Source organism: Prunus persica, chromosome G6, assembly GCF_000346465.2.
Source record: "Prunus persica cultivar Lovell chromosome G6, Prunus_persica_NCBIv2, whole genome shotgun sequence".
Classification (NCBI taxonomy): Eukaryota; Viridiplantae; Streptophyta; class Magnoliopsida; order Rosales; family Rosaceae; genus Prunus; species Prunus persica.
In genome coordinates, this window is record NC_034014.1 from 10,867,612 (window position 1) to 10,892,800 (window position 25,189).

At 39.6% G+C, this 25,189-nt stretch overlaps 1 protein-coding gene across 1 annotated transcript; it reads right to left on the bottom strand.

Annotated features, from left to right (window-relative positions):
• On the bottom strand, positions 20,844–24,042 carry LOC18775152 (beta-glucosidase 12). The gene is made up of 13 exons (XM_020566523.1): positions 23,850–24,042; positions 23,636–23,705; positions 23,457–23,515; positions 23,203–23,278; positions 22,886–22,963; positions 22,709–22,796; positions 22,361–22,616; positions 22,130–22,245; positions 21,807–22,024; positions 21,693–21,724; positions 21,477–21,579; positions 21,261–21,369; positions 20,844–21,136 (listed from the first exon to the last, which is right to left on the bottom strand). The coding sequence occupies exons 1-13, from the start codon at positions 24,021–24,023 to the stop codon at positions 20,965–20,967; spliced, it is 1,551 nt and encodes a 516-aa protein (XP_020422112.1). The 5' UTR covers positions 24,024–24,042; the 3' UTR covers positions 20,844–20,964.

Here is a 25,189-nt window from a genome sequence, read left to right on the forward strand (position 1 = left end):
TCTCAAACCCCAAGGAAGGATCCATGATGATGTCCCTCATGAAGCGCATCACATAATACCCGCATTCGACATTGCTGGGTTGCTTTGGTGTGCCTGAGAGAGTTTTCCAAATTACATTTTTACGTCCTGCTCGGCCTATGTGGGTATTATATATTTTTAAAGCACTGTTCACGATGTTTTTCGCCTCTTCGTCGACCACACGATGACCTGGCAGAGGATCCAGAAAATAGACGGTCTCCTTCTTTGCTCTTACAATCAGCAGGATCCAATGACGGCTGCACAAAATTAATATAAAAACGACGGTTATTTACAAAAACGACGTATTATAGTATTTCACACGACGAAATAAAGTAGATAACGACGACATTATATATTTATCACGACGACAAATAAATACCGACGTGGTTAGTAGTTTCAAACGACTAAATAAAATAAAACACCGACGTGGTTAGTTTATAAGCTGTCATTTATTGAAAATCATAAAAACAAAATCCTAAGGAGACTAACCCTGGATTGTAAGGCATCATGAAAAGCTGTTCACCGTCTGTCTTCTGAAGTCGAGCTGCTACCAGTCGTGATCTTTCAGTTATTGTGCCAGAGTTGGCACTAACTGTAGCAGGGTCAATAAAGCCAACCATGCTGCACATATTGGCTTGTTTCAAAACATCGTGTAAGTACCTAAATACATAAAATAATATCAACAAGTCAGCACAAACAAACACGACGGTTATGTATAAAAAAACGACGTATTATAATATTTCACACGACGTACTGAAATAGATGAGGACGTTATAATATATTTATCACGACGGTAGTTAGTTAAGACGACGTGGTTAGTTAGTTAAGACGACGCAATATATAAACCAACGAGGTATTATTTTAGAAGTACAAACCTCATATATACAGCCAATACAGTAGCTCCAATTTCTTCCATGCCTGCAAATTGTGTAATATCTTCAGGCAGGAGGAAGGTATCGCGCTCACCACCAAACACCTCCTTATCAATTGTAAATTGGAGTGTCTTATCCTCAGGCAGGAGTGTCGTTTCCACAAAACGACAAAGGGTTTTTAAAGAAGATGGCGCCTCCATATTTGAATAAGCACCAACTTCAATAACCTGTTTAAAGAAATAAAAAAAATGACGTGGTAATTCAATAAAGACGACGGTTTAAGTAATAAAACGTCGTCTTAAAAGTATTTAAACGACGGTGAAAAAACTGTCGTGGTAATTCAATAAAGACGACGGTTTTATGAATAAAGCGTCGTCTGAAACCATTTAAACGACGGTGCAAAAACCGTCGTTTAAATATTTTATTACGTCTTAAAAAAATTCCGCCGTCTAAGTTTTAAACAAACGACGGATTAAATAAAAATATCGACGTCTGAAATTTTGAAAAACAAATAAAAAAGGCAAAGTTATGTGAACATACCTTGTCGTCATGCTTTTCTTCATCTTCTTTCTCCTTTTCTTCTTCCTTCTCTTCATCTCTTTTTTCTTCTTCCTTCTCTTCATCTGGCTGATGTTTCCCCATTTTGGCAGTATCATCCTCCAAATGTAGGGATCTCACATCACCTCCAGAGCAGCTAGCTTTGTCAGACATTGGATTTTTGGGGCTTTGGCTAATTCTTGGTTTAAGCACGCTTGGATCAAAATTGGGAATTAATTGGGAAAGCTGACTCAGGAAATGCTCCCTCTCAGCCTCTACCAATTGTTTTGTCCTAGCCTCCATCCTTAAGGCCTCTTCCCTTGCCTTAGCCTCCATCTTTTTAGTCTCTTCTTGAAGGAGAACTCTTAAACTGTCCTTCAAACGGTCGTCAAAGCTCACCCTCTGTGGTTTGGGCAAATTGAAATATTGCCTTGGGGAAACACCAGCACCAACTCCCCTCAGTCTGCCTGGATGCTCGGGGCCCAAAGCCATGGTCAGCACATCATTGCTGCCATCTACTCTGACTTTGCCTTCCGAGACTTGTTTCTGCAATTCATCCTAAAAAAAGATAAACAAAAAAACACACGACGGTTATTTATGTACAAACGACGTATTATATAATTTCACACGACGCAATAACGTATAAACCGACGTTATTATAACTTATCACGACGGTAGTTATACCGACGTGGTTATTTATTTAAAACGACGAAATGAATAAACAACCGACGTCTTATGCTATAATTAAAGATAACAGAGTAGTGATTCCTATTTAGACCGTTAACGACGTTTTTAAAAAATTTTCGACGTGGTAATATCATTCACACGACGCGAAAATGAACCACCGACGTCTTATGCTGTAATTACAGAAAACATAGTAGTGATTCCTATTTAGACCTTTAACGACGTTTTTAAAAACTTTTCGACGTGGTAATATCATTCACACGACGAAAAATATAACATACGACGTAATAAGAATAATTCACAGTTTAATAAAAATTTAAAACAGAGTGATAGTAGGCTTACAATTAATTTTGCTTTCTCTGCCACCTTTGGATCAGGGATGTTACCATGTTTGTCCTGTCTAGCTCTCTTCCATAAGGTAGATCGATCAATTTCTACCCCAGGCATGGTTTCCTCCAATTGATCCTCCAATCCAGCATATCCTTTTCGAGACAATCGATGATTGTACTCGAGTTTCTCCCTAATCTGTGCATGTTGAGAATGCACAGACTCAAAATCTTTGGATAGCCTTGAAGCTACAAAGGCATCCCATTGTGCTTTCTCTATGAATTTATATGTTTCAGGGGGTTGGCTTAATTTCTCCCTGTCATTGGTGTATGGAAGGATATAATGCCTCGTTAGTGTAGACTTGAAATCCTTCCATTTCTTGGAAGCAGAAGCTAAAACAGAGGTCTTGCCCCCTTGGCCTACGACAAAAGCCATGTCAACTGCTTCCCAAATCTGCTCCTTTATATCCTTGGGGATTTGGGACCATTTCTTGTCCACAAGTGGGATCCTGGAGCGTGCCAAGACACCAATATACGACTGCATCTCAATATGTGCTTGGCCAACACCTTTCCCCCTTTTATTGTACTCAACAATTGGCCTCAGTTTCTGAAGCTTTCTCTTCACAACACGAGGCATTGTGCTCATACCTCGACCAGTCTTTGAATCATCAGAGATTGTTGTCTGGCTGGTTGGTTCTGTCTCAGCAGATGATGAAGCAAACTTCATCTTCTTCGAAGACTTCATCTCCTTCGAAGACTTGTCTTGGGGAGCTACCACTCCAAGCTTCTTGGAGCCAGAATCCTTAGTTTGTTGTTGAGAAACCATTTTAACAGACAAAACTGCAAGTGAAAATATTTCAGGAAAACATTAAGAACACAAACGACGGTATTAAAAAAATACGACGTATGATATGATTTTAGACGACGCATGAAATAATCTCAGACGTAATAAATGTTTAAAACCATTATTTATATAACGTCGTGGTATATATGTTCACACGACGTCAATAGTAATACACCGTCGTGGTAAACTATTAATTATATAACGTCGTGGTATTTATGTTCATACGACGTCAATAGTAATACACCGTCGTGGTATTAACATTCACACGACGTAAAACAATAAGATATTTTGTCGTCTATATTAGATACCAACCCTAGTTTCTTTTTCTTTATATTTTATCAAATAAGGGAAAAACAAAAACCATTGTTCAGCGAAATCAAACCTGCAATTAAACAAGCATATAAAAAAAGACTATTATTTTAAAAACAACTTTGTCAATTTTCAGACGACGCTAGAACAACTGACGAACCGTCGTGGTCTACCGTCGTCTTATTTAGTTGATGTAGTTGTCTTCAAAGTTGGAAACTTTCTCTCTTTGTCTGTATATTTTATCAAACTTGGAAAGAAGTAAAATGATTTTGGCCAGAAAAAAGGTAAAAAGATTTTTCAAACAAAAAACGTATGAGCATGCAAAACAGTAACCAAAATAGTGAAAATGAAAGCTTACCTTTTGCGTGCAATGAAAGCAAGAGGAAGATGATCGATGTTTAAGTTCAGAGACGACGAAGAAGACGAGAGGAAGACGATGAGAAACTCTGACAATGCTCTGACAAGGAAAAAAGACGAAAAGGTTTCTCTGGGAGATTGAAATTTTTAATCGGGTTTGGAAACAGTGCATGTGTAAGTCGAAAAGTTGCTTACATATAAAACCATTTCAAAAAAATAATACGGCGGTTACATTTAACTACGTCGTTTTTAACTAAAACGACGCAATATTTTTCATTCGACGTGGAATCATTTCATTTAACGTCGTTAGGTTTAATATAACCGACGTGGATTTTAATTTTTAAATTATGAATAGAATTTTTTTTCCCGTGACCTTTCAGTTTATTTTTCAATTACAGTGCGTTATAAATAGAGTTTTTTTTCCGGAGGAAATTTAAAACGAAGGAAATTAATATTCTGCAATATGTAAAGTTTCTTTTTTGGATGACAGATTTAAATAAAATAAGAATATAAAAACAACAAATGTGTAAGTCAAGTAGACGAAAAGTTGCTTACATATAAAACCATTTCAAAAAAATAATATGGCGGTTACATATAACTACGACGTATAAATTACAAAATACGACGGTACATTTAACTTCGGACGTGGTAAATAAATACGACAGTAGTTTGTAGGTACCGTCGTAGTAAACTCAAAAATTAAAGTACATAAGTAATAACTCGCGTCATGGTATATTATTTAACACGTCGTTTTTATTAATTTACCGACGTGAATTTCTGTAATATACGTCGATCATACCGACGTTGATTTTACAATTTAAACGGCGGTTTTTTTGTAAGGACCGCCGTTGGTTTTAAAAATTTATTCTATAAATTTGTCGCTTTCATTCATTTTCGGTTTACATTTAAGGTTCCAAGTTCTTCCTCTCTCAGTCTCTCATGTCTCAAAGATAATAATTTGGATGTTTTCTCAAAGAGAAATTGAGCTTACTCGCATCAAATATATGTCCACAAGAAGAAGCTTGTCAACTAGCCTTCTCACTTCCTTGATCAAGCCTGATAGGACACTTAGTGCTTCTGAATACTCCTTGCTTTCCATCAAAAGAGATGCAAGCCTGGCCTCCACTCGCTGTCGAAGGAAAGTTCGCTTCTCAGGGAAATCTGAAGATCAGATGTGCCTGATCCTCTGCTTGATTTTCTTGCCTAAGAAGATCCGTCGGATTTATTGTGATAGCCTCTTCCTTTATCCGTAGAGCTTCAGAAGAAGAAGATGGGTTTCAAGAATGCGATAAAGAATAGAAATGGCTTCAGATGGCCTCTAAAGCATGAGCAATTGAATCAGTAGTTTCTGGGAGATATGATGAAGACATTGTCAATGCTTTGAACTACACAAGTCCTGCAGAAAGATATGTTAAAGAAACTGAAACAACGGCGGTTTTCTGTTCTACCGTCGTCTTTTCTCGTCGTCTATATTAAGTTACGATGGCGGTAGATTTATAATTACCGACGTAGATTATTTTGTTAAACGTCGTTAAGTGTACTACAACCGACGTGGATTTTAATTTTAAATTATAAATGGAGTTTTTTTTCCCGTATTCTTTCAGTTTTAGTTTTCAATTCCAAAGCGTGATAAATAGATTTTTCTTTCCCGAGGAAATTTAAAATGAGGGAAATTAATGTTCTAGAATTTGTAAACTAACACGACGCAATATTTGCAAATCTGTGTCATCTGTTAAGATTATGATGTGGAACAGAGTTCCATCTGGTAAGATTTCGTAACCCTTGGGATCTCAGACAAAACTGATTATGTCGGCGGTGTTCTATATAAACCGTCGTGGTTATTTCAATTCTTGTCATTAAGTAGATCTACCGACGTAGGATAAGAAAATCAAAGAAAAAAATTGTTAACAAAAATTCTTATTAAGACGACCGTTAAAATTAAAGGTACGACGTATAAAATGAATAAATACGACGATAAATTTTATTGTACGATTTAAAGATAACGTAGTAGAACTATACGAGAATGACGTCGATATATTTATATTTTCCGTCGTTGTAAATTAATTTAATACGGCGATATTTTGTATTTTAAAGCCGTGGATTTGTTTGTAATTATACGGCGTCTTATACGAAAACCTCGTCGTGTTATTTTATGAGTAAAAACGGCAGTTTTTATTGAAATCGTCGTCTTTACTTTCTACGTCGGTCGATTCATAACTTCTGCCGTTCTTTGTTGGCATTGATTTTACACTGAGGAAATCTGTTTCAAATAGACGTCGGTTGTTTAATTATGTACGTCGTTGTTTTTGAACAGCCATTTGAAACTCCATTTTTTAGTTGTCTAAGGTTGTATTACACGACGGTGTTTTTAGAACCGTCGTCTTTTTATAAACCACGACGGTTTTCACTTAGACCGTCGTTGTTTTCTGGTCGTCTTTTTCACTTTTTGTAGTAGTGTTAATACGGCGATATTTTGTATTTTAAAGCCGTGGATTTTTTTGTAATTATACGGCGTCTTATACGAAAACCTCGTCGTGTTATTTTCTGAGTAAAAATGGCGGTTTTTATTGAAATCGTCGTCTTTACTTTCTACGTCGGTCGATTCATAACTTCTGCCGTTCTTTGTTGGCATTGATTTTACAATGCGAAAATCTGTTTCAAATAGACGTCGGTTGTTTAATTATGTACGTCGTTGTTTTTGAACAGCCATTTGAATCTCCATTTTTTAGTTGTCTAAGGTTATATTACACGACGGTGTTTTTAGAACCGTCGTCTTTTTAAAAACCACGACGGTTTTCACTTAGACCGTCGTTGTTTTCTGGTCGTCTTTTTCACTTTTTGTAGTAGTGATTGGTGCAACTCTGGGGGAGGTTCTTTCGGTAGACAACTGAGATGGCAATGATTGTGTTAGACATTTTATCCGCATCCGTGTGCGGTTTGATGTCACCCTACCCATCATTCATAGGACATCGGTTACTTTTTCGAAGGTTGGGGAAAAATTGGTGGAGTTCAAATATGAGTACTTACCTGAATATTTCTTTGCCTATGGTAGAATCGGTCATCCCACTCAAGTGTGTATCAAGAAATATGAGTCCCTATGGGACTCCAATCCTAGTTTACTGGCTCAATTTTCCTTTACTTTTGCTGATTTGGAAGGAGATACGAATTTATGGGGTAAGTCTATTGGTACAATGGCACGTCATTCCTCTGGATTTCCTGCTCTTCTTGGGGTAATGCTAGTGTCATGCCCTAGAAACTTGGTCAAGTGACAACGGTACATGACAGGACCCAACCCAAATTTCACTTTGGAATCTGAACCCAGCACCTGCCAGCGGTACATGATAGGACCCCACCTAGCACCTGCCACCGGTACATGAATTTCATATTCCAAAGTGGAATTTGGGTCGGGTCCTGTCAATACGTGCCTCAAGAATCCCGAGAATACAACGCCCAATTGCCAGAGCGTTATACTCCCAAGTATTCCCAAAACATGTTAAGCCCTTTTGTGTAGTTAAAACGAGTTGGATCAAAGTTTTATTGGTAGCATGACAATAAAATATTTAAGTTGAAGCACTTTATTTAAAACCAACCCACAAGGTTATTAGCAAGCTTGAGAGTAATGGGTCTTGGAATAGTCAGTCCGTACAACCGTCTCCAAGGGTTTAGAGAATCGAAACCCAAGGTAGTCACTATGCCCCCTTCACTCTCAGGTCATCCGAAACCGGGTGCCCATCACATAATAAAACCATACAACAATGGCATCCAAAATTCAGGCATATTTCTCTTGCAAGCATAACTACTACTTCATACATATAAGAAAATACAAAGTCTGGGTTTAATGGTCCCCCTACCTGGAGTCCAATGATGCTGCCCGGTCCCCCAAGGTTCGTCTCAACATAAAAACGCTGTCAACACCACGCTTGAGTATAAGAAGTTCCTAGTCCACAATAAAACACATGTTACTATATAAGCCTTATATGGTAACCAAGTATTCACAAATTCCTCTTTAACTTCTTAGATCCTTGAGACTTTTGTAATATCACTTAGACCCTCAATTAAACAAGAATTGCACTTCTGTCCTACTTAAATCCTTGCCTCAATTCTCTGTATTTGCTATGCAATACACCAAGAAGCTTCCAATGAAAATAGTCAACTTAGTCAACACTCAAAAGCTAGGAAGAGCTTCTTTCAATTGTGCCACTGCCGAGATGACTACACCTGATGGGTGGAAACCATTTTCGGATATGTGGTAGACAACAGAAAACGGAGCAACAATCATGAAGGAACCTTATAGTTCTCTAACTGAGGTACAACTCTTATGAAGAAAGATTTGTCGAATGAGCAATAGAAATTGACATGCAAGGGGGAATCGGTGCGTACATCAACACAGTAGACAAGGATAAGCAAGTGAGATTACAATATTTGAGCTGACTATATTTCTGGGATGAAACTCAAATTTTGACAGTTTATAGTCGAGACATGTAGAAACAACTTTCATGAAGGGCGAGATGTATTTGAGAAGTATAAGTTGGCTCTGGCTGGCATGCTGCATGGCCTTTATATAGAGGAGGAAGTACGTGCTGCAAATGAGAAACTGAGAATAGTAAGCAATTAAACAAAACACAGATGGGCATTGAATGGGTTTGAGGGGGCAACTACGTAGATTGTCATGGTACAAAGGGAAATGAAAACTTTCATATTTTGAATGAGTTTTTGTCTCCCCGCGAAAACTCAACTTTCATATTCAAACACGCAATGGGTCAAACACAGAATTGTTCAAATTTTTGTGCATAGTATATTTGATTTCTTTGTTTGACGAATACAATTCGTGGGGTTTTCACAAATTAAAACTCTACGTATGTACCCAATTACTTGAGCTTCAGGCACACAATTGTTCAAACTAAAACTCTACGTATGTACCCAATATACTTGGGCTCTAGGCACTTCCCTTGGGTTGATTTATTCTTTCACTTCCTTCAGCGTAATTGTACCTACAAAAAGGATATATCGCAATAAGGAATTAGTGTCAAGAATTTTCTACCCAAATAAGGAGCTTGACTTTGTTTCCTTTTATAGTAGGAGTTGGAGAAGGTCTTTATTAGATATCCGATAATAATTACATGAAATTGCCCTTCATGTCTAGCAATAATCTCATTTAAAAGGTCAAAACGATAGGAAAAAGAAAAACCCCGCGAAGGAGCTTATGATGGGAAGAAAAATAGCATTAAAATGCACAGAAAAAAAAAAAAAAAGGGTCAACAAAAAGTCATTACTACATATTTTTCTCATGTGAAACAGTAAAGGCATATAAGTTTGACATAAATATGTAAGGATAAGCTAGCCATAGACTTGTTCAAGCAGTAGCATATGAAAATTATCATTAATTCTCCACGTTCTTCTTTGCTCTTCAAAATATCACTCTGTTTCAAGAAATAAATTATATTCACAGCCGAGTCATTAAAAAACACACCTTGAACGAAAGCTTATTATGGGAAGAAACATAGTGGTTGAATTTGCTTCATTTTCTTTCTTTGATTTCATACGGTTAACAAACACTTCAATTATGGAATGCTTGGAGTGACACATGCTTGCTTCCATTCGTGTTTACTTCGATCCAATCTGATTCAAATAAGTAAGCATGAATTTTATCAAAAATAAATAAATAAATAAGTAAGCATGAATAAAATCATTTAAAGAAACGAGTCAACAAAAAAACTCGTCATTGGTACATGGTTATCTTATTTGGAAAGATCTTGAGGTCCTTATTTTTCACCTGATTCAAGAGAAGATACTTGGACAATAATTATAAGAGATTTTCATTCAAATCCTAATTTCAACGGGATTTAACAGAAAAAGTTAAATACCATTTTGCCCCTGCATTTAACAGAAAAAGTAACAAAATTGACGTCAGGACCATTTGTCCTAGCGAAAGTGAAGTTAAAGGACCACGGGAACCATTTTGGAAATTGAGGTACTCAAATGCAAATCGGGTCTAAGTTCAGGGACTAATAAAACGATTAACCCCAATATAAAATAACAGATGAATAATCATTTAGTCTAGTAGCATCTAGTTTTTACAGTATTGAATAACAGGTGGATTTTTGTTGACTTGCTTTCTCTCATTTGTCTTTTGACATATGTAGTAATTTATGATGCTTAATCACTTAGCATAAGCCCTATTTCATCTTTCCAATCAAGTTTTTGGCAGCAACCATCGATTCAGGAGTAGCTTTCTCTTTGTCAAAGTGATTTTTGATGTTCATCCTTTAATTTTCCTTTTATTTATGAGAGAGGGGTCTTTCTTATTCATTGATCTTCTTGTTTAGTGCAGTTCTTCCACTACCCAGGTAATTATTCTAGGCTTTGTTTGTTATACGTTTTTAATTTTTTCTTCAGTTTCTCTCTAAACTTAGGTTTAATTTGTTTTTTCGTTTTTGATGGGCATCTGCAGTGCTTGGTTTATAAGCTTTTTATTTATTTACTTAAATGTTAATACTTATTGTAATATTATATGCTTTGAGCATTTTTGGGTTGTATGCAGGAAGGCAACGTTTGTGGCTTTGGCTAAAGTGAAGCTTTAGTCACTCCTTGTCTGCCGCTTTATTGAAGTTGTAAGAAAGACCATGGCAAGGACACGATCTTCAGTTTGTAAGAGAACAAGACTATAGAGGCCTTAAGTGCACTACTGTGTAGGAAGAGTCTCCTCCTATATTGAGAGAAGGAACAAAACAGAGAGTTCAAGAAATGGCTCAGTGTTTTTTTTTTCCCCTTAAGCTTTCTCCTTCTTTATTATGCTTTGAGTGCTTTAGTTAGATAAAAAAACTCTTAACACTTTTTCTATGGTTATTTTTTTATATATTTTTTCTTGAATTAATTGTTTATTGTCATGTAAATGGTGAACTGTAGGATTGGCAGAGCTGTACTATAATGGCAGCTGTTGATGCTCTTTTTGGGAGGGTCAATTTAGAGAAGTGTAGAATCTTTAGCAGGGAAGAAGGTGAGGACCTTCAGAGTTGGAGGAACCTGCAGAAGACAGGGAGGAAGAAGCAGTCGTCGAGCTTCGGATACCGATGTGGTGCCTGCCGAAGACTCTCTGATGCTTAAGTAAGCTATATGTGGTAATTTTGGCAGAGTAACAGTAAATGTGAGAAAATAGTTACCCTTTTTACTTGGGCACTGTTCTCTATTTACAGGGAAGTGAAAATGAGAGTTTTGCACAAAGTTTCGATGTGGGACTTTGTGCAAGTTGCTGTGGTGGTGACACGTGTCCCTGGAGATTAGGTTCAGCAGTTGGGAGCTTCGGCAGGTGGCTGCTGCTTCGGAAGAGTGTCTTCCTTCGGCACGTCGGAAGGTGATGATGTCAGTCACTTTCTAGGGATTTTTGTGTGTGTCCCTTTGGGGTATTTCAGCAGGGGAGAATGTGTGTCTGCCTTAGTGCCAGTCGTTTTGATGCTGGATATGCTCGGTTGATTATGGTGTAAACAGTAGTCCCCCAATTTCGTGGTCAAGAAGTAACTTCTGGGTTGGGAACTTGTGAGATTTTTGTATAATCATGAACGAGCATTCCTAATTCAGTAGAAGTCATAGGGCATTCCTTAGTCCCCCAAGTTAACAAGCTAGAAGTTGCACCAACCTTTGGAAGGTACGGTAAAAGTTATGTGAGCCTGCTAGGCTCTTGGTTTGACCTTCGGCAAGGGAGAGTTTTATTTATTTATAATAATTATTTAATAATTATTTTTTTTAGGCCTTTGGGCCTTCGGCATGTGCCATGCCATTTGGCAAGGTCCTTGAAGAAGGATTTTTTTGTTTTGTTTGGGCAAGTAACGACCGGGGTTGTGTCTCTAGCTTCGGCAGGGGTGAAGTGGCGTGGCCTGGGGTTGAGCCCTTGAAGGTTCGGCAAGGGGTTTGCACTTGGGTCTTTGGAAGTTTCGGTAGAGTTTGAGGGGAGAAAAAGAGTGATCTGGAAAGCCTAATGGTTTGGCAGCGCAGGCCCTACTGTTCGGTAGGGTTGATGTGAGGGAGTATTTCGTGAGCCATTTCTTCCTTCTGCATAGCCCTTGTCGTTCGGCAAGGCTGGTTCCCCCTCTTATTATTATTATTTTTTGGGTAGAGGAAGAAGAATTTTGGGGGCTGGGCCTTTGGGCTTTCGGCAAAGAGTGAGGCCTGGAGCAATCCTGTGTGTCACATCCCAGGATCGGCTCCGCCGTAGCACGATATTGTCCACTTTGGGCCCCCTTCTCTGCCCTCACGGTTTTATTTTTGGGAGCTCACGAGCAACTTCCTAGTGGATCACCCATCCTGGGATTGCTCTAGGCCCCAACTCACTTCACTTCGGAGTTCCCATGACTCCGAAGCCAGTGAGCTCCCAAAAGGCCTCGTGCTAGATGGAGGCGGGCATGTACACATAAGGCATATCACGTCCTCTCTGTTGGTCGATGTGGGATGTTACACTGTGAGCCTCCAAGCCTTCAGCAGGTGGGCCTCGTGACCTGGGCTTTAGCAAAGGGCTAGGGTTTGGAAGGAGGGTGCGAGTCTTTATATAAGAGCTGGGGAGAGCTTGGGGAGGCTATACATTCGGCAGGAGTCAATTAGGAAAAGAGGCTTAATTCGCGAGCTCCTCCTTAGCTTCTGTACAACCCATGCCATTGGGCAACGGTGTTTTGGGGAAAATTTTGAGGCCTCTTGGATTTTCGGCAAGGGTCTGTCGTGAGCACAAGGTTTGGGATCTTCGGCAAGGAGGCTAGGTCTTTGGATTTTGTGGGCTTCGGCAAGGAGGCCATAACCTATAGTGTGCACGCTAGGTTTTGCGAAGGTGAGGAGTGCGAATCGCGAGTTCCCAGAAGTTGAACAACGGACCTTGCTGTTTGGCAAGGTTTATTGGAGGGTTTCTTTATGAGGCCCTATGTTTGCATCACATGACCTGCCGTTCGACAGGATTGGTTTTGGTGACAATTTTCGTGAGTTCCCTTGACATCGTGATAAGCTTGCCGTTCGGCTAGGGGCTGGGCTTCGTGATAACCTTGCCATTCGGCAAAGCTGGAAAAGATCCTTTCACGAGCCTATCGATTATGCAGTTCAAGTGTTATCATTCAGATAGGTGAATTGGAAGGATTCTTTGTGAGCCCCTCCACATTTGTAGAACTGCACATGCCGTTTGGCAAGGTTCATCCATGTTTTCGAGTAAGGATTTCTCAAGGCTTTAGTAGGGATTTATCAAAGAGGGATTTCTCAAGGGCCCCTGTAAAGTGTTTGGCCCTTATCGTTTGGTGTGTGGGCCTTCGAAGGCCAAATTTGGGCCTACTAGGGTCTGGGTCTCTAGAGTGTCGGCCTTCGGCAAAGTCACTTGGTAAGATTTGATTTTATGCGTGCCCTTTTTGCTTTGCTTTTTCCCGGGCCTTGCCGTTCTGCAAGGCTAGTTCAGACCTCTCCTCCTCTTTTTTTATTTATTTATTTATTTATTTTTTTTATAGTTTTTAGTTTTTTAGTTTTTTTAGTTTTTGAATTTTGAATTTCAAATTGTTTGGAGCAGGTATACAAAATTTGAGAGGGAAGGTGAAATGATACTAGGGTTTTTACGTAAGTTGAGGAGTCGGTACCTTGAAGCCTTTATAAATAAGGTCTTTGGTGAAGAAGGCAATACACTTGAGATTTTCGAGAGAAAATTTTGGGAAAGTGAGGAGGAGAAAATGTGATTTCCGGCATGATATTTGGTGGTGGAGCGGTGGTCAAAGTGATTTCCGGCATACTTTCCGTGGTGGTGCAAATAAGGTTAAAGCTCATCACTTTTGAATTGTTGGATTGAAATGTCTTGTTGGGTATGAACATGTTGAATATTATGATGAACATCTTGAATATGGATATGAGCTTGTTAAATGTCATTTGTAGAGCAAAAAGCATGTAGGTGTGCCATCCTTTTTGTGTTTTTTGTGTTTCGATTCTTCTTGCTTGTGGATTAGTTCCTTTTCTTGTTTATGCATATTGTAGATGTCTGAAAGTTCTGGTAGAGAAAATCAGGACTCCCCTGCCTTTGGTGGGGAAGATACCGAAAGCGATGAGCCGAGCCTATATGTATGTTCTGAGGGTGAGAGTTCCCAGTTAGAGTATGTTGTTGAAGGTGTGATAGAGAGTAGGATGGTAGGGCTCAAAGGTGAGGGGGGGAGCCATCGGTGGATTCTCGGGAGGCTGAGTATAAAGAGATGCAGAGGAATTATAGTGTGTTAGAGGCTGTGGCTAGTCAGGTTCTGTCCCTGCCTCAGACGCCAGAGGTGGGCTCAAGGAATCAGGTAGGATTATCGGGGTCGGTGGAGGTAGTTGCGGCTTCTGCTTCAGAGGGGTTGGAAGTACGGGTTGGTGTCCCTTTGTTGAGGAGGAATACACTGACAGAGGTAAGACTAGCGGAGATTCGGACAGAGTTTAGTGTCCTACCCTTGGTGGGCTTGAGGCTACCTACTGCGACTGATGTGGTTAGATATCCTCCAGAGGGATGTGTGATTATTTTTACAGATATGTATAACTATGGATTCAGACTACCACTTCATCCATGGGTGCAAATGATGTTAGCCAAGCTGGGGTATGCGCCGGGGCAATATAATCCCAACTTTTGGATTTTTCTGCGTAGGGTATATATTGCTTGATGGTTGACAAGATTGGGAGAGCCAATGTTTGAGCAATTTATGTATCTTTATTCAATTTCTATGCAACTGGGAAACTTTGGCTAGGTACAAACCAATTGCCGAAAGGCAAAAGAGAGAAAGGTTACTTCATTAGTCACTTACCTTCTTCTTAGAAATCTTGGAGGAACAGGTGGTGTCTGGTCTATGGTGACTAAGAGTGTCCATTGGGGAAGACCGTCACCAAACACGTTCCTAGCCATTCCAAGTCTATAGGTCCTTGGTCCTAACCTTCAAAATTGATTGTTGCTTTGTGTGTTTGAACTTCTAGCATTCTTGTTTCCTCGTTTGTATTTGCTGACACAAGTGTGGAGATTTGAGTGAGAATATTTTTGTGTTGCAGGCTCAGTGAAGTGGGGGCCTATTTCAAAGGAGGAGGACGAAGTCGAGAAGGTGAGATTGTTGCTATCGGAGACTGATCGGGAGTATCGAAACTTAGTCACACTAAAGAATCTGTTGGAGTCCAAACTCTTGCAAGAGAGTACGTATCTGAGTTACTGTTATTGTTTGTCTTATGTTTCCTTTTTGTGGATTTGACTAACTTGGCTTTTGATATACAGTGGCAGATGTCATAAAGGGATTGACGAAAGTGGTCGTGAACATTGATGAAGCCAAAAAGCAGAGGCGGCTGAAGGCGTCTAGGGCGAAAAAGGCTGAGAAGGAGAGTGGCAAGAAGGCGCTTGGGAAGCATCCTAGAGATGATGATGATGGGCTTATCGTCGAAGCCTTGGTGGGGAAGAGGAAGGCTTTGGAGGAAGCCCACCATAGTGTGATGGGGATAGGATCGAGGCTTCCACCTTTTGATCTACAGGCACCATCGAAGCTTTCCTTTGGTATGGAGGAGGTTTTTGTTGAGGGGATGGAAAGGGTTGACTTCAGCGGGCTGCGTCGGCAGGAGAAGGAAGTGAGCCTGGCCATGCATTGGTAGGAAGTGCCCTTGGTCAATGTCTTCCTGAAAGGCATCAAGAGTGACCCCGAGGCCTTGACTAGGATGCAAACCTCCTTTGCAGAGCGGGTACAGAAGACGATCCTCACGTCTGCCTATGTAAGTTATGTTTGTTTAAGAATCTCTTCTTGTCATTCTAGTTTTGCTTTGATTGACGATGCTTTATTTTATAGGCTTTTGGCGAAATGTATGTCAATCTGGCTAAAGCAGATAAGGAGATCAAGAGGATGAAGAGGCGCGAGGAGATGGCTAAGGACAAGATAGTGGAGGCACAAGAGGTTATCCGAGAGAGGAACGCCCTGCTTTTGCAAAAGGCGGCGCTTGGCAGAGAGGTAGATGAGTTGAAGAAGAATATGGTGTCTTTTGAACTGGCGTTTGCCGAGGCGGAACAGAAGAAGGCCGAAGAGATAGCTGCTGCATGAGCTGAAGCGGTGGAGTCGTACCGAATTTCGGAGGAGCTGAACAGTTATATCCTGGACCGGTTGATGGATGAGTAGATTCACTGGGAGGAGACTTGGCGAAGTTCAACCTTTCACTTAAGATCAACTTTGATACGAGTGGTGTGCCTCCTTCAGTTTGTCCTGCTGTTGATGCCATTGCCCCTGAGCCTGCCGTCGTGGATGCGCCTCCTGCTGAAGCTTAAAGGTTTCCTCTACTTTATGTATTTTTCTATTTTTGGAATTGTGGTATTTACCTTTAGTTTTTTTTATAAACATTTTGCCTTGCCATAGGGCAAGGTTGCCTTTATTTTCTATGGTATTAGACGTATTTCCTTTGATAACAATTGTGTTAGCAAAATGATAACATATTATAAATAGGAATGAGCCGAAGTTAAGCGTTTCATTAGATAGATGCCGAAAGACAAAAGTACATAGTGTCTTAGCCTAAGGCCAAAGATAAGTGCCAACGCATGAGGAAACAAAAAACCTTACTTGGACATGAAACAAGAAGCGTCTCGTGATCACTTGTGGTAGTACTTAAGGTGATCAGCGTTCTATAGATGAGGCAGAGTCTTGCCATTGGGATCATGGAGCTAATAAGTGCCTAAGTGGCAAACCTTGGTAACCTCATAAAAGCCTTCCCACGTAGGTCCCAGGGTACCCTCGGTAGAGATTTTGGTGGCCAAGGAAACTTTGCGCATGACCCAGTCACCCATCCTAAAGGCACGAGGTTTCACCAGGGAGTTGTAGTACCTGGCGACACGTTTATAAGAGGCGTTGCGCATGCTTGCTTGGTCACGAAGTTCTTCGATGAGGTCAAGGTTCATGGCCAATTGCTCGTCGTTAGCTTCAACGTCATAGGTGAAGGTTCGGTATGTGGGCTAGCCAATCTCTACCGGGGCCACGACTTCAGTACCAATGGAAAGGGAGAAATGCATCTCTCCAGTAGAGGTATGAAAGGTGATACGGTAGGACCAGAGAACTTCTAGGAGTAATTTTGGCCAGCACCCTTTGGCTTTGCAAGTTTGGTCTTCAGGGTTTTCTTGATGATTTTGTTAACAGCTTCGACTTGGTCATTGGACTGGGGGTGGGTTGAGGAGGCGAAGAAAAGACGTATCTTGAAACATTCGCATCGAAACATTTGTATGGCAAAATATCATATGGCAAGCCCGATTAAGGTTGGTGTAGTCTACACACGTGTGCTAGCCTTTCTTTGGCTTATAGACCATCACTACATTGGCTAGCCAAGTGGGATAGTCCACCTCCTTGATGAAACCAATGCTGCTCAGCCTATCCACCTCCGTCTTCATGGCCTCGTATCTCTCTGGGTCATAGGCTTCTGCCTAACGGGTTAGACGACAGGATTAATGCTGAACCGATAGGAAATGATATCGAGCAATATACCAGGCATGTCATTATAGGACCAGGCCATGAGGGCAGAACGAAGGTCGGGTGAGAGGGCAGTGCCGATCTGGACCTGCTAATCCGGGAGGTCGTCATGAAGGAAAACAAGTTCAAGGTCCTCAACAGGTTCAGCCTGCTGGGTGACGGATTCCTCCTTAGGGTCCTCAGGTCTTTTCGGGCCGGCTTGAGGAGGGGGTTGGGCTTTAGTCACTGAGATGGCCTCACGCCGTTGGCTTGGATTGGTAGATTTAACTATCGAAGCGTAGCAACTTTGGGCCCCAAGTTGGTCCTTGCGCACCTTGCACGTGCTATGAATGGTAGGTAATTTCAACAACAGAATGTGCGTGGAGATGAAAACCCTTATTTGTGCCAAGGCAGGGCGTCCAAGAATAACATCGTAGGTCGTGGGACAATCAATGATGAGGAAGAGAGTAGTGACCGTTGCTTGCTGGGGTGCTGAACCAATGAGATGGGGAGCTGGATGCTTCCAATAGGCTGAACAACATCACCAGAAAAGCTCACAAGGAGTGTGATACTTCGGTCAAGCAAGTGAGTAGGAACTTGGATTTCATTGAGACCTTCAATGATGTTGTACAGGGCGATGCAAGATTCTGTATCATGGCCAGTAAATTGATGAAAGCGGCAGAAGATGCTAGTGTTCGGCATGGGCTTGTTGATTGGTCTCTCGGGGGGAGGTTTGGGTATAATAGGTGCTTTATAAACCATGACGTTTTCGTAAGTGGTGAATACTTCGAACCTGGGCTTGGGCTTGAAGGGGAGCAGGGCACGACCATTCATCCACAGAGTACAAGTGATCAGTCTAGATCATCAAATGGTCCAGGAAGGTTTGCTTCAAGATGTCGAATAAGTTGATAGTGTGGGGGTTCAGCCGATAGAACCAATTCAGAGCAGCGCCACTGAAGGTAGAAGGGAAAAGGAGACACATGCCTTCATCACTAAGGCCCTTGCATCTAAAGGCGGACTAAAAAGAGTAGATATGAATGAGGGGATCCTCTTTGCCCATGTAGAAGGTAATGCGGAGTGGCTAAATGTCCTTCTCCTTACGATAGTTGAGGATACGTTTAGTGAATGGGCTAAGGCATGGTTTTGTCGAGAGGGGTTGATGGTTTCGACGCTACTCACTCTCGAGACGTCGGACCTTCTCAAAGAGAAGTCATATGGCCAGGTCGGCATGAGGGAGAACACCGGGTGCTGAAGGCTTGGGGTGTGGGTGGGTACGGGTTGGGTAAGCTTCCTACTCCTCGAACGTTTCGATATGGTAAAACTCCCAGTCTTTAGGGTAATATGGTTCCCAGTCATCTGAGTCCCCCGCACCTTCTCCGGTGGATAAGTGGGTGGGCTTTGGTAGGGGGCCTAAGTATGCCACCCGTGGGTCGTCGAGGTTGATAGGGATACGGATAGGCTCCGGCCGAAGCTCTGAGATTTGGTGCCTGCAATCCTTGTAGATCTTGGTCGGGTCATGGGGCCAGTCCTTCGGTGGGGAAATATGGAGAAACCTCGATTTGGTCGTCTTTGGATGAAGGTGGCATTTGCCCTTGCCGAGCCTGGACTAGATCAGGGCGCTATGACAGGAGATCACTGGCTGATTCGGTTGGGTATGTTCAACATCCTGGGTAAGGTCCTGCTGGGCGCTTTGGGAGTGAATCTTTGCCCAGTTACACTTCAGGGCTCGACAATCATGCTCTAGCTCGACATTCTTGGTACGAAGGTGTTCGTAGTTTTCAGTCATCTTGGGCATGCTAGTGTAGAGGCGCTCCACCTTCTCTTGGAGATTCCCCTTTGTCGAAGGTTTCTTTCGGGAGGAATCCCCATTGGAGGTGTAGCGTTGGGTATCGAGGCTGGCCTCGCTCGGCTTAGCAGAGTGTGGGGAGTAGAAGAGGCGATGAGGCTTGATGAGGGATGGAAATGGAATCCAGAAGTCGTTTCCCACAGAAAGTGCCAAACTGTTTATGCTCTTTTTGGGAGGGTCAACTTAGAGAAGTGTAAGATCTTCAGCAGGGAAGAAGGTGAGGACCTTCAGAGTTGGAGGAACCTGCAAAAGATAGGGAGGCAGAAGCAGTCATCGAGCTTCGGACACCGGTGTGATGCCTGCCGAAGGCTCACCGATTCTTAAGTCAGCTATATGTGGTAATTTTGGTAGAGTAACAGTAAAGGTGAGAAAATAGTTATCATTTTTACTTGAGCACTGTTCCCTATTTATATGGAAGTGAAAATGGGAGTTTTGTTCAAAGTTTCGATGTGGGACTTTGTGCAAGTTGCTGTGGTGGTGACATGTGTCCCTGTAGATTAGGTTCGGCAATTAGGAGCTTCGGCAAGTGGCTACCGCTTCGGAAGAGTGTCTTCCTTCAGCACATCAGAAGGTGATGACGTTAGTCACTTTCTAGGGATTTGTTTGTGTGTCACTTTGGGGTATTTCAGCAGGGGAGAAGGCATGTCTATCTTAGTGCTAGTCATTTTGATGCTGGATATGCTCGGTTGATTATGGTGTAAATAATAGCCATGGTATGGACATTGAAGGTCCAGCAGAAGTTTGCATCGAATGGGCAACATTTATGAGCCACATGTAGTTCCTTGATTTATAAGTATAGGTTAATGCTATGGATATGGTATTTTGTACGGATATAGTAGGAATCAAGTTTGGTAAACTATGTAATTACTATTGAATATTCAAGTTTTATGAAAGAAACAATTTTTGAGTATATATATGTATGGTGTGGGTAATAGCAAATTTGGACCTGAATTTATTGCTCAGAAAGTATTGTGGTTCTTTTTCTAGTTAAAATCGTTCTATAGAACCATTGGAAAAAAAAAAAACTAAAATGTAAAATCACTGCATTAGTTTTACGGATGATGCACGACGGTTTTCTCACAACAACTAATAGGTGACGGTTCTTTAAACAACCGCCGTCTTTATCCATAAACGATGCCAGTTTTTTATAAACCTTCGTCTTACCCATAAATAACGACGGTTTTTAACAAAAATTGTCATCTTTACATTAGAACAACGACGGTTTTATTAAAAACGGTCGTCTTTACAAATAAACAACGATGGTGAAAAGCCGTCGTAGTTTGATACTTCAAAAGATGACGGTCGATTTAACGACGATTTTTAAAGCGTCACAACGACGGTGAATTCCCGTCGTCTATTTTTTTTTTTTTTTTGTAGTAGTGTTTGGAACTGATTGTTACATTTTCATCCTCATATTTGTTTTTGAATACGTCATTGAATTTCTTCTTTTTCTGTATTCCATGTTTAGGTACAATAAGATTAAGCCAACCATAAGTTAATCTAAATCAAATCATAAAAATGTGTAAGATATTAACTACAAGAGTTTTTTGGAACATGAAACTTCGGTAAGACATACATATGAAATTCAATCTTCTGTAAGGATGGAAATTTAATTACCTCGTACTTTCATTCTATCAGTTGGAATGTTGTACAAATATTTGGCATCTATAGCATTATTATACGTACATAAAAATACATTACTGAAGAAAAAAAAAAATTATTGAAAGACAGATATGATTTGAATTTTTCAATACTTCTTAAGGAAATTTTTGAACCATTGTGCCGAGAGTTTTGGGTGCCTTTTCAACTTGTCATTGTAATCTACATAGGTGATACCAAATCGAACATTGTATCCAGAACTCCATTCAAAGTTGTCTAGCAATGACCATGGAAAATATCCCTTCACTTTGACACCATTTCTAAAAAGAAATAAGAAAACAAGAAAAAGTTAAACGTTTTGATTTTAATCAAATGAATCAATAACGCAAATATAGGAAGGCTAGACTATATATATACTTAATTAATTTGTTAATGAGCACTTACTCAATTGCACTTTGAACATAATAGAGATGACGATTGTGGTAGTCAACTCTATGGGTATCATTAAGGGCTTCCGCAAGTGATAATTTGGGGTCATTGGACTCATCCACACCTACAATATAATGTATTATTATGTAGTCTTTTTTGCACTTACACATGTTTTACACCAAATGTATGTGAAACATGATTATGCAATTATTTAAGGCTGGAAATAATTACCATTCTCAGTAACGTAAATGAGTGGATCATGATACTTTTTCTTTGTGTAGATTAAAAAATCTTGAATTCCTCTTGGATAAACATTTAGCCAGTCCGAAGCACCCTACACCCCCATTTGAAGATATTGATGATGAGATTGTTAGGATTTACATTTGTATGTGGAAAACAATTAGTCGTCCAAATTATAAGCAATTAATTTAGTGTTTTGATGTGTACCTTTGGACCAATAGGGACCCCATGACGCTCAGCTACCACAACACATATGAATTTCAAAATCTAATTAGTATATGAAATTTAATTGCTTGAAGTAAGTTCTTAATTTGTACTCACATGAAAGATTAACTCGAGCATCTGTTACGTAGCTTGCATATACAGAGTTATTTTGAGGTGCATCACTTGCATAGTAACCAGCATAATAATTTAGTCCAAGAAAATCAAATGACCCAATCAACAACTTGGATTGTTGTTCTGTGAATTTTGGTAATCGACTTCCAACAAAAGATCGCATGCTTTGTGGATAGTCACCACTTGTCAATGGCTCCGCAAACCTACAAGAACGTGAAAATTTCAAATATTAACTTGATAGTTTCTAATGTACTACTGGCTAGTAAGTAGTAAATATTATATTCATAAGTAAATTAATATGCACTTGCCATCCAAACATAAAATCTAAAGCTCGCAATGCAGCATTTTTATTTTTCGTTTCTTCGGACAGGGGTACAAACCAATGTGACACTAGTGTTATCCCTATCACTCCTTTTTGAGATGCCTACACAAGAACATTAAGTTCGGTTGATTTAGAATCACAAATATTTAAAGTAGTCGCTCTTGTGTTGCCAATTAGAATCCAATATTCTGACAAAACAATAACTAATTAATTGTACCTGATATTTATTCTTGTACAATTTTACCGCAGTTGCATGCGCAAGGAGTAGGTGGTGTGTTACCAAGTATGGTTCAGTAGAGGAATCTCCGCCGGTGCAGTTTAGCTGCTGCCAAGCGGAGCAACGTCCAGGTGCAAATGACCCGATTCCATAACCATAGTTACTAAAGGTATATGGTTCATTCAACGTGGTCCAATACTTTACTCTATCACCGAATTCCTTGTAACAAAGTTCTACATAGTCTTGAAAATGATGGCTGTACATACACAATTGAAAATGTATATGTTATAATTCTATTTATTTAATAAATTATCAATATTATTTAGAGGATAAAATTTATTCACTTACATAATACGAGGGCTTAAAAAACCACCGTATTCTTCTTCTAAAGTTTGAGGAAGATCCCAATGAAAGAGTGTCACAAATGGCATCAAACCTATAAATAGCGAATTAAAATGTTACGATTATGAGTGCATGTAATTGTTATTGTATTGATGATTGATCATGGAAGGTGGGATGACTCACCATTGCTTAGGAGCTCATTGATGAGATTGTTGTAGTATTCGATTCCTTCCTTATTCACGCCTCCACTTAACTTTCCATCTAATAATTATAGCAAAATCAGAAAATACAAAAAATAAGTGAATCTTTATACCCTTGAACTTCGACTTCTATATAATAAATTTGTTTCAATTATTTCAATTAAATCTTTTAATTGAAAACAAATTTTTTGTTTATATTGTACAATAGACAACAGGAACACATTATTTAAGTTAAAACAATGAAGGCAGAAATATTGACGATTGGTCAAAAATCAAATGTGAGGATGCAGGTGAACTTACTTGGTAACAATCTGGACCATGAAATAGAGAACCTATACGCATCCCACCCCATATTCTTCATAATCCCCACATCTTCCTACAATACGTAACAATAAAACATGTCATTAGGAAAGAAAGAAAAAAGCTACAAATTAAGGATGTCATATTCAATGTTGTGTTTTTTTCATGCTTCAAAATTTCGTATCTCCATATTGGGCTCTTCTTAAAAAAAAAAGAAAAAAGGTCTTGAGAATAAAATTATGTGATTGGTGTACCTTATAACGGTGATATTGATCCACAGCGATATCTCCATTGCTTCTATTAGAAATCTTTTCTGCAATTAATCACAAAAAATCTCAATTATTTAGAGCATAAAGTTCACTGAAATCATAGCCAAAAAGAAAAGTAGCTCGATTTTCATATTTGATCTACTTGATGATTTGATTGGACAAACCTGGATATTTGTGGGTGTAGATATCCCATATGCTTGGTCCTCTACCATCTTCTTTTGCAGCACCTTCATACTGAAATATACACACACAAGAGAACACACAATGAAGATGTCAGTCTTCTTGCATTGATACACGGTCTGAATTTGAAAGAAAACCCTAACCAATCAAAACAGAAATTATGCATTGAAGGGGAAATTAAGGGCCAGAAGGACTTACTTGGTAAGCAGCAGATCCTACACCAAATATGAACCCCTCTGGAAAACTGCTCCTATTGAGAGAAGCAGTGTCATAATTAGTGGGTGTAGCTCCGATATCACCTTTGCTATTTGTCAATGCAAAGCCAATTAGTAGCAGCACGCCTAAGAGAAAAGATCCTAATTGCCTTGCCATAACTGCAGGTTTTTTTTGTTGGCAATCTTGATAAGTATAAGGTTGCTCTGGCTGGCATTTTGCATGGCCTTTATATAGAGGAGGAAGTACGTTCTGCGCATGAGAAATAGTAAGTAATTAAATTAATTTTTTGTAAACACACGTGGGATTAAGATATTGCAAAGGGAAGTTTCATATTTCATGAAGTATGAAACACGCAATGGTGTAAGTAGCCACTAAGTCTGATCAAGTCTCCTGACCAAATGGGTCAAATTGTGAAAAGAATTTGACAGACAATTGATTCGTTGACAATGTTAATTTATAGATTGTTAAATTTTGTGTGCATAATATGTGATTCTTATTTGATTTCTACCTCCAAATGCCATCTAGAATTGATGGGGTTTTCAAACATTGAAACACTATGTACTGAAGCTTTAGGCACTTACTTTATATTCATTCATTGTTTGACTTAGCTCAATTGTACCTAAAAAAAGAATAAACAACAAATTAGTGACAGTGAAAAACAAATTAGTGACAATATTATACATAAACCATATGTACCTCTAACATATCAAAGGGATGATATTAACCAACTACGACAAAGGGTTTGTTAACACACCACTGCAGGCATGTTAATACGGGCAAAAATTCCATTAATTCGGTAAAAAAGTTACTAAAAGAACCGTTATCTGTATGTATAAATACTTGCCTCATTCTCTGGAAGTAGTGTCCTAAAGCAAAATCCCCTGGTGGTTAAATTTTCAAATAACACAAAATTATTCTTATTTAAAAAAAAATTCAGAAGAGAAAAATAGGTAAAACAATAGTCAATATTAAAATACAAATAATGTTATTTAAAAAAAAATCTTTAGATAATGATAAAATTAAAGGAAAAAAAAGAAAAAAGAAGAAGAAATAGGAGCCCAGGTCCAACAGAAATTTTCTATAGATAAGGATAAAACAAAAATAAATATAAATGAAGAGCTCCAATAGGAGCCCAAGTCGTATATGCGTACACGAAGTAACCGTCCCTGGAAGGATCCCCTGCTTGCGCACACGAAGGCAAATCGTAAACTATTATATTAAAACGTATAATTATGAGGAAATCAATAGACGAACACAGTTTTCTCAAACAAACAGTGGAGTCACTATCTTCTAATAATCAAATAGTTCGATCTTTTTCGTTC

What these genes read in the sequence shown, in the direction of transcription:
- LOC18775152 (XM_020566523.1), bottom strand. Translation starts at nt 24,023, where the DNA reads ATGGCAAGGCAATTAGGATCTTTTCTCTTAGGCGTGCTGCTACTAATT. An exon ending in ATGGTCCAGATTGTTACCAA is followed by an intron (nt 22,964 to 23,202) that starts GTAAGTTCACCT and finishes TATAATTATTAG; the next exon opens with ATGGAAAGTTAAGTGGAGGC. An exon ending in GGGTCCCTATTGGTCCAAAG is followed by an intron (nt 21,580 to 21,692) that starts GTACACATCAAA and finishes ATGGGGGTGTAG; the next exon opens with GGTGCTTCGGACTGGCTAAA.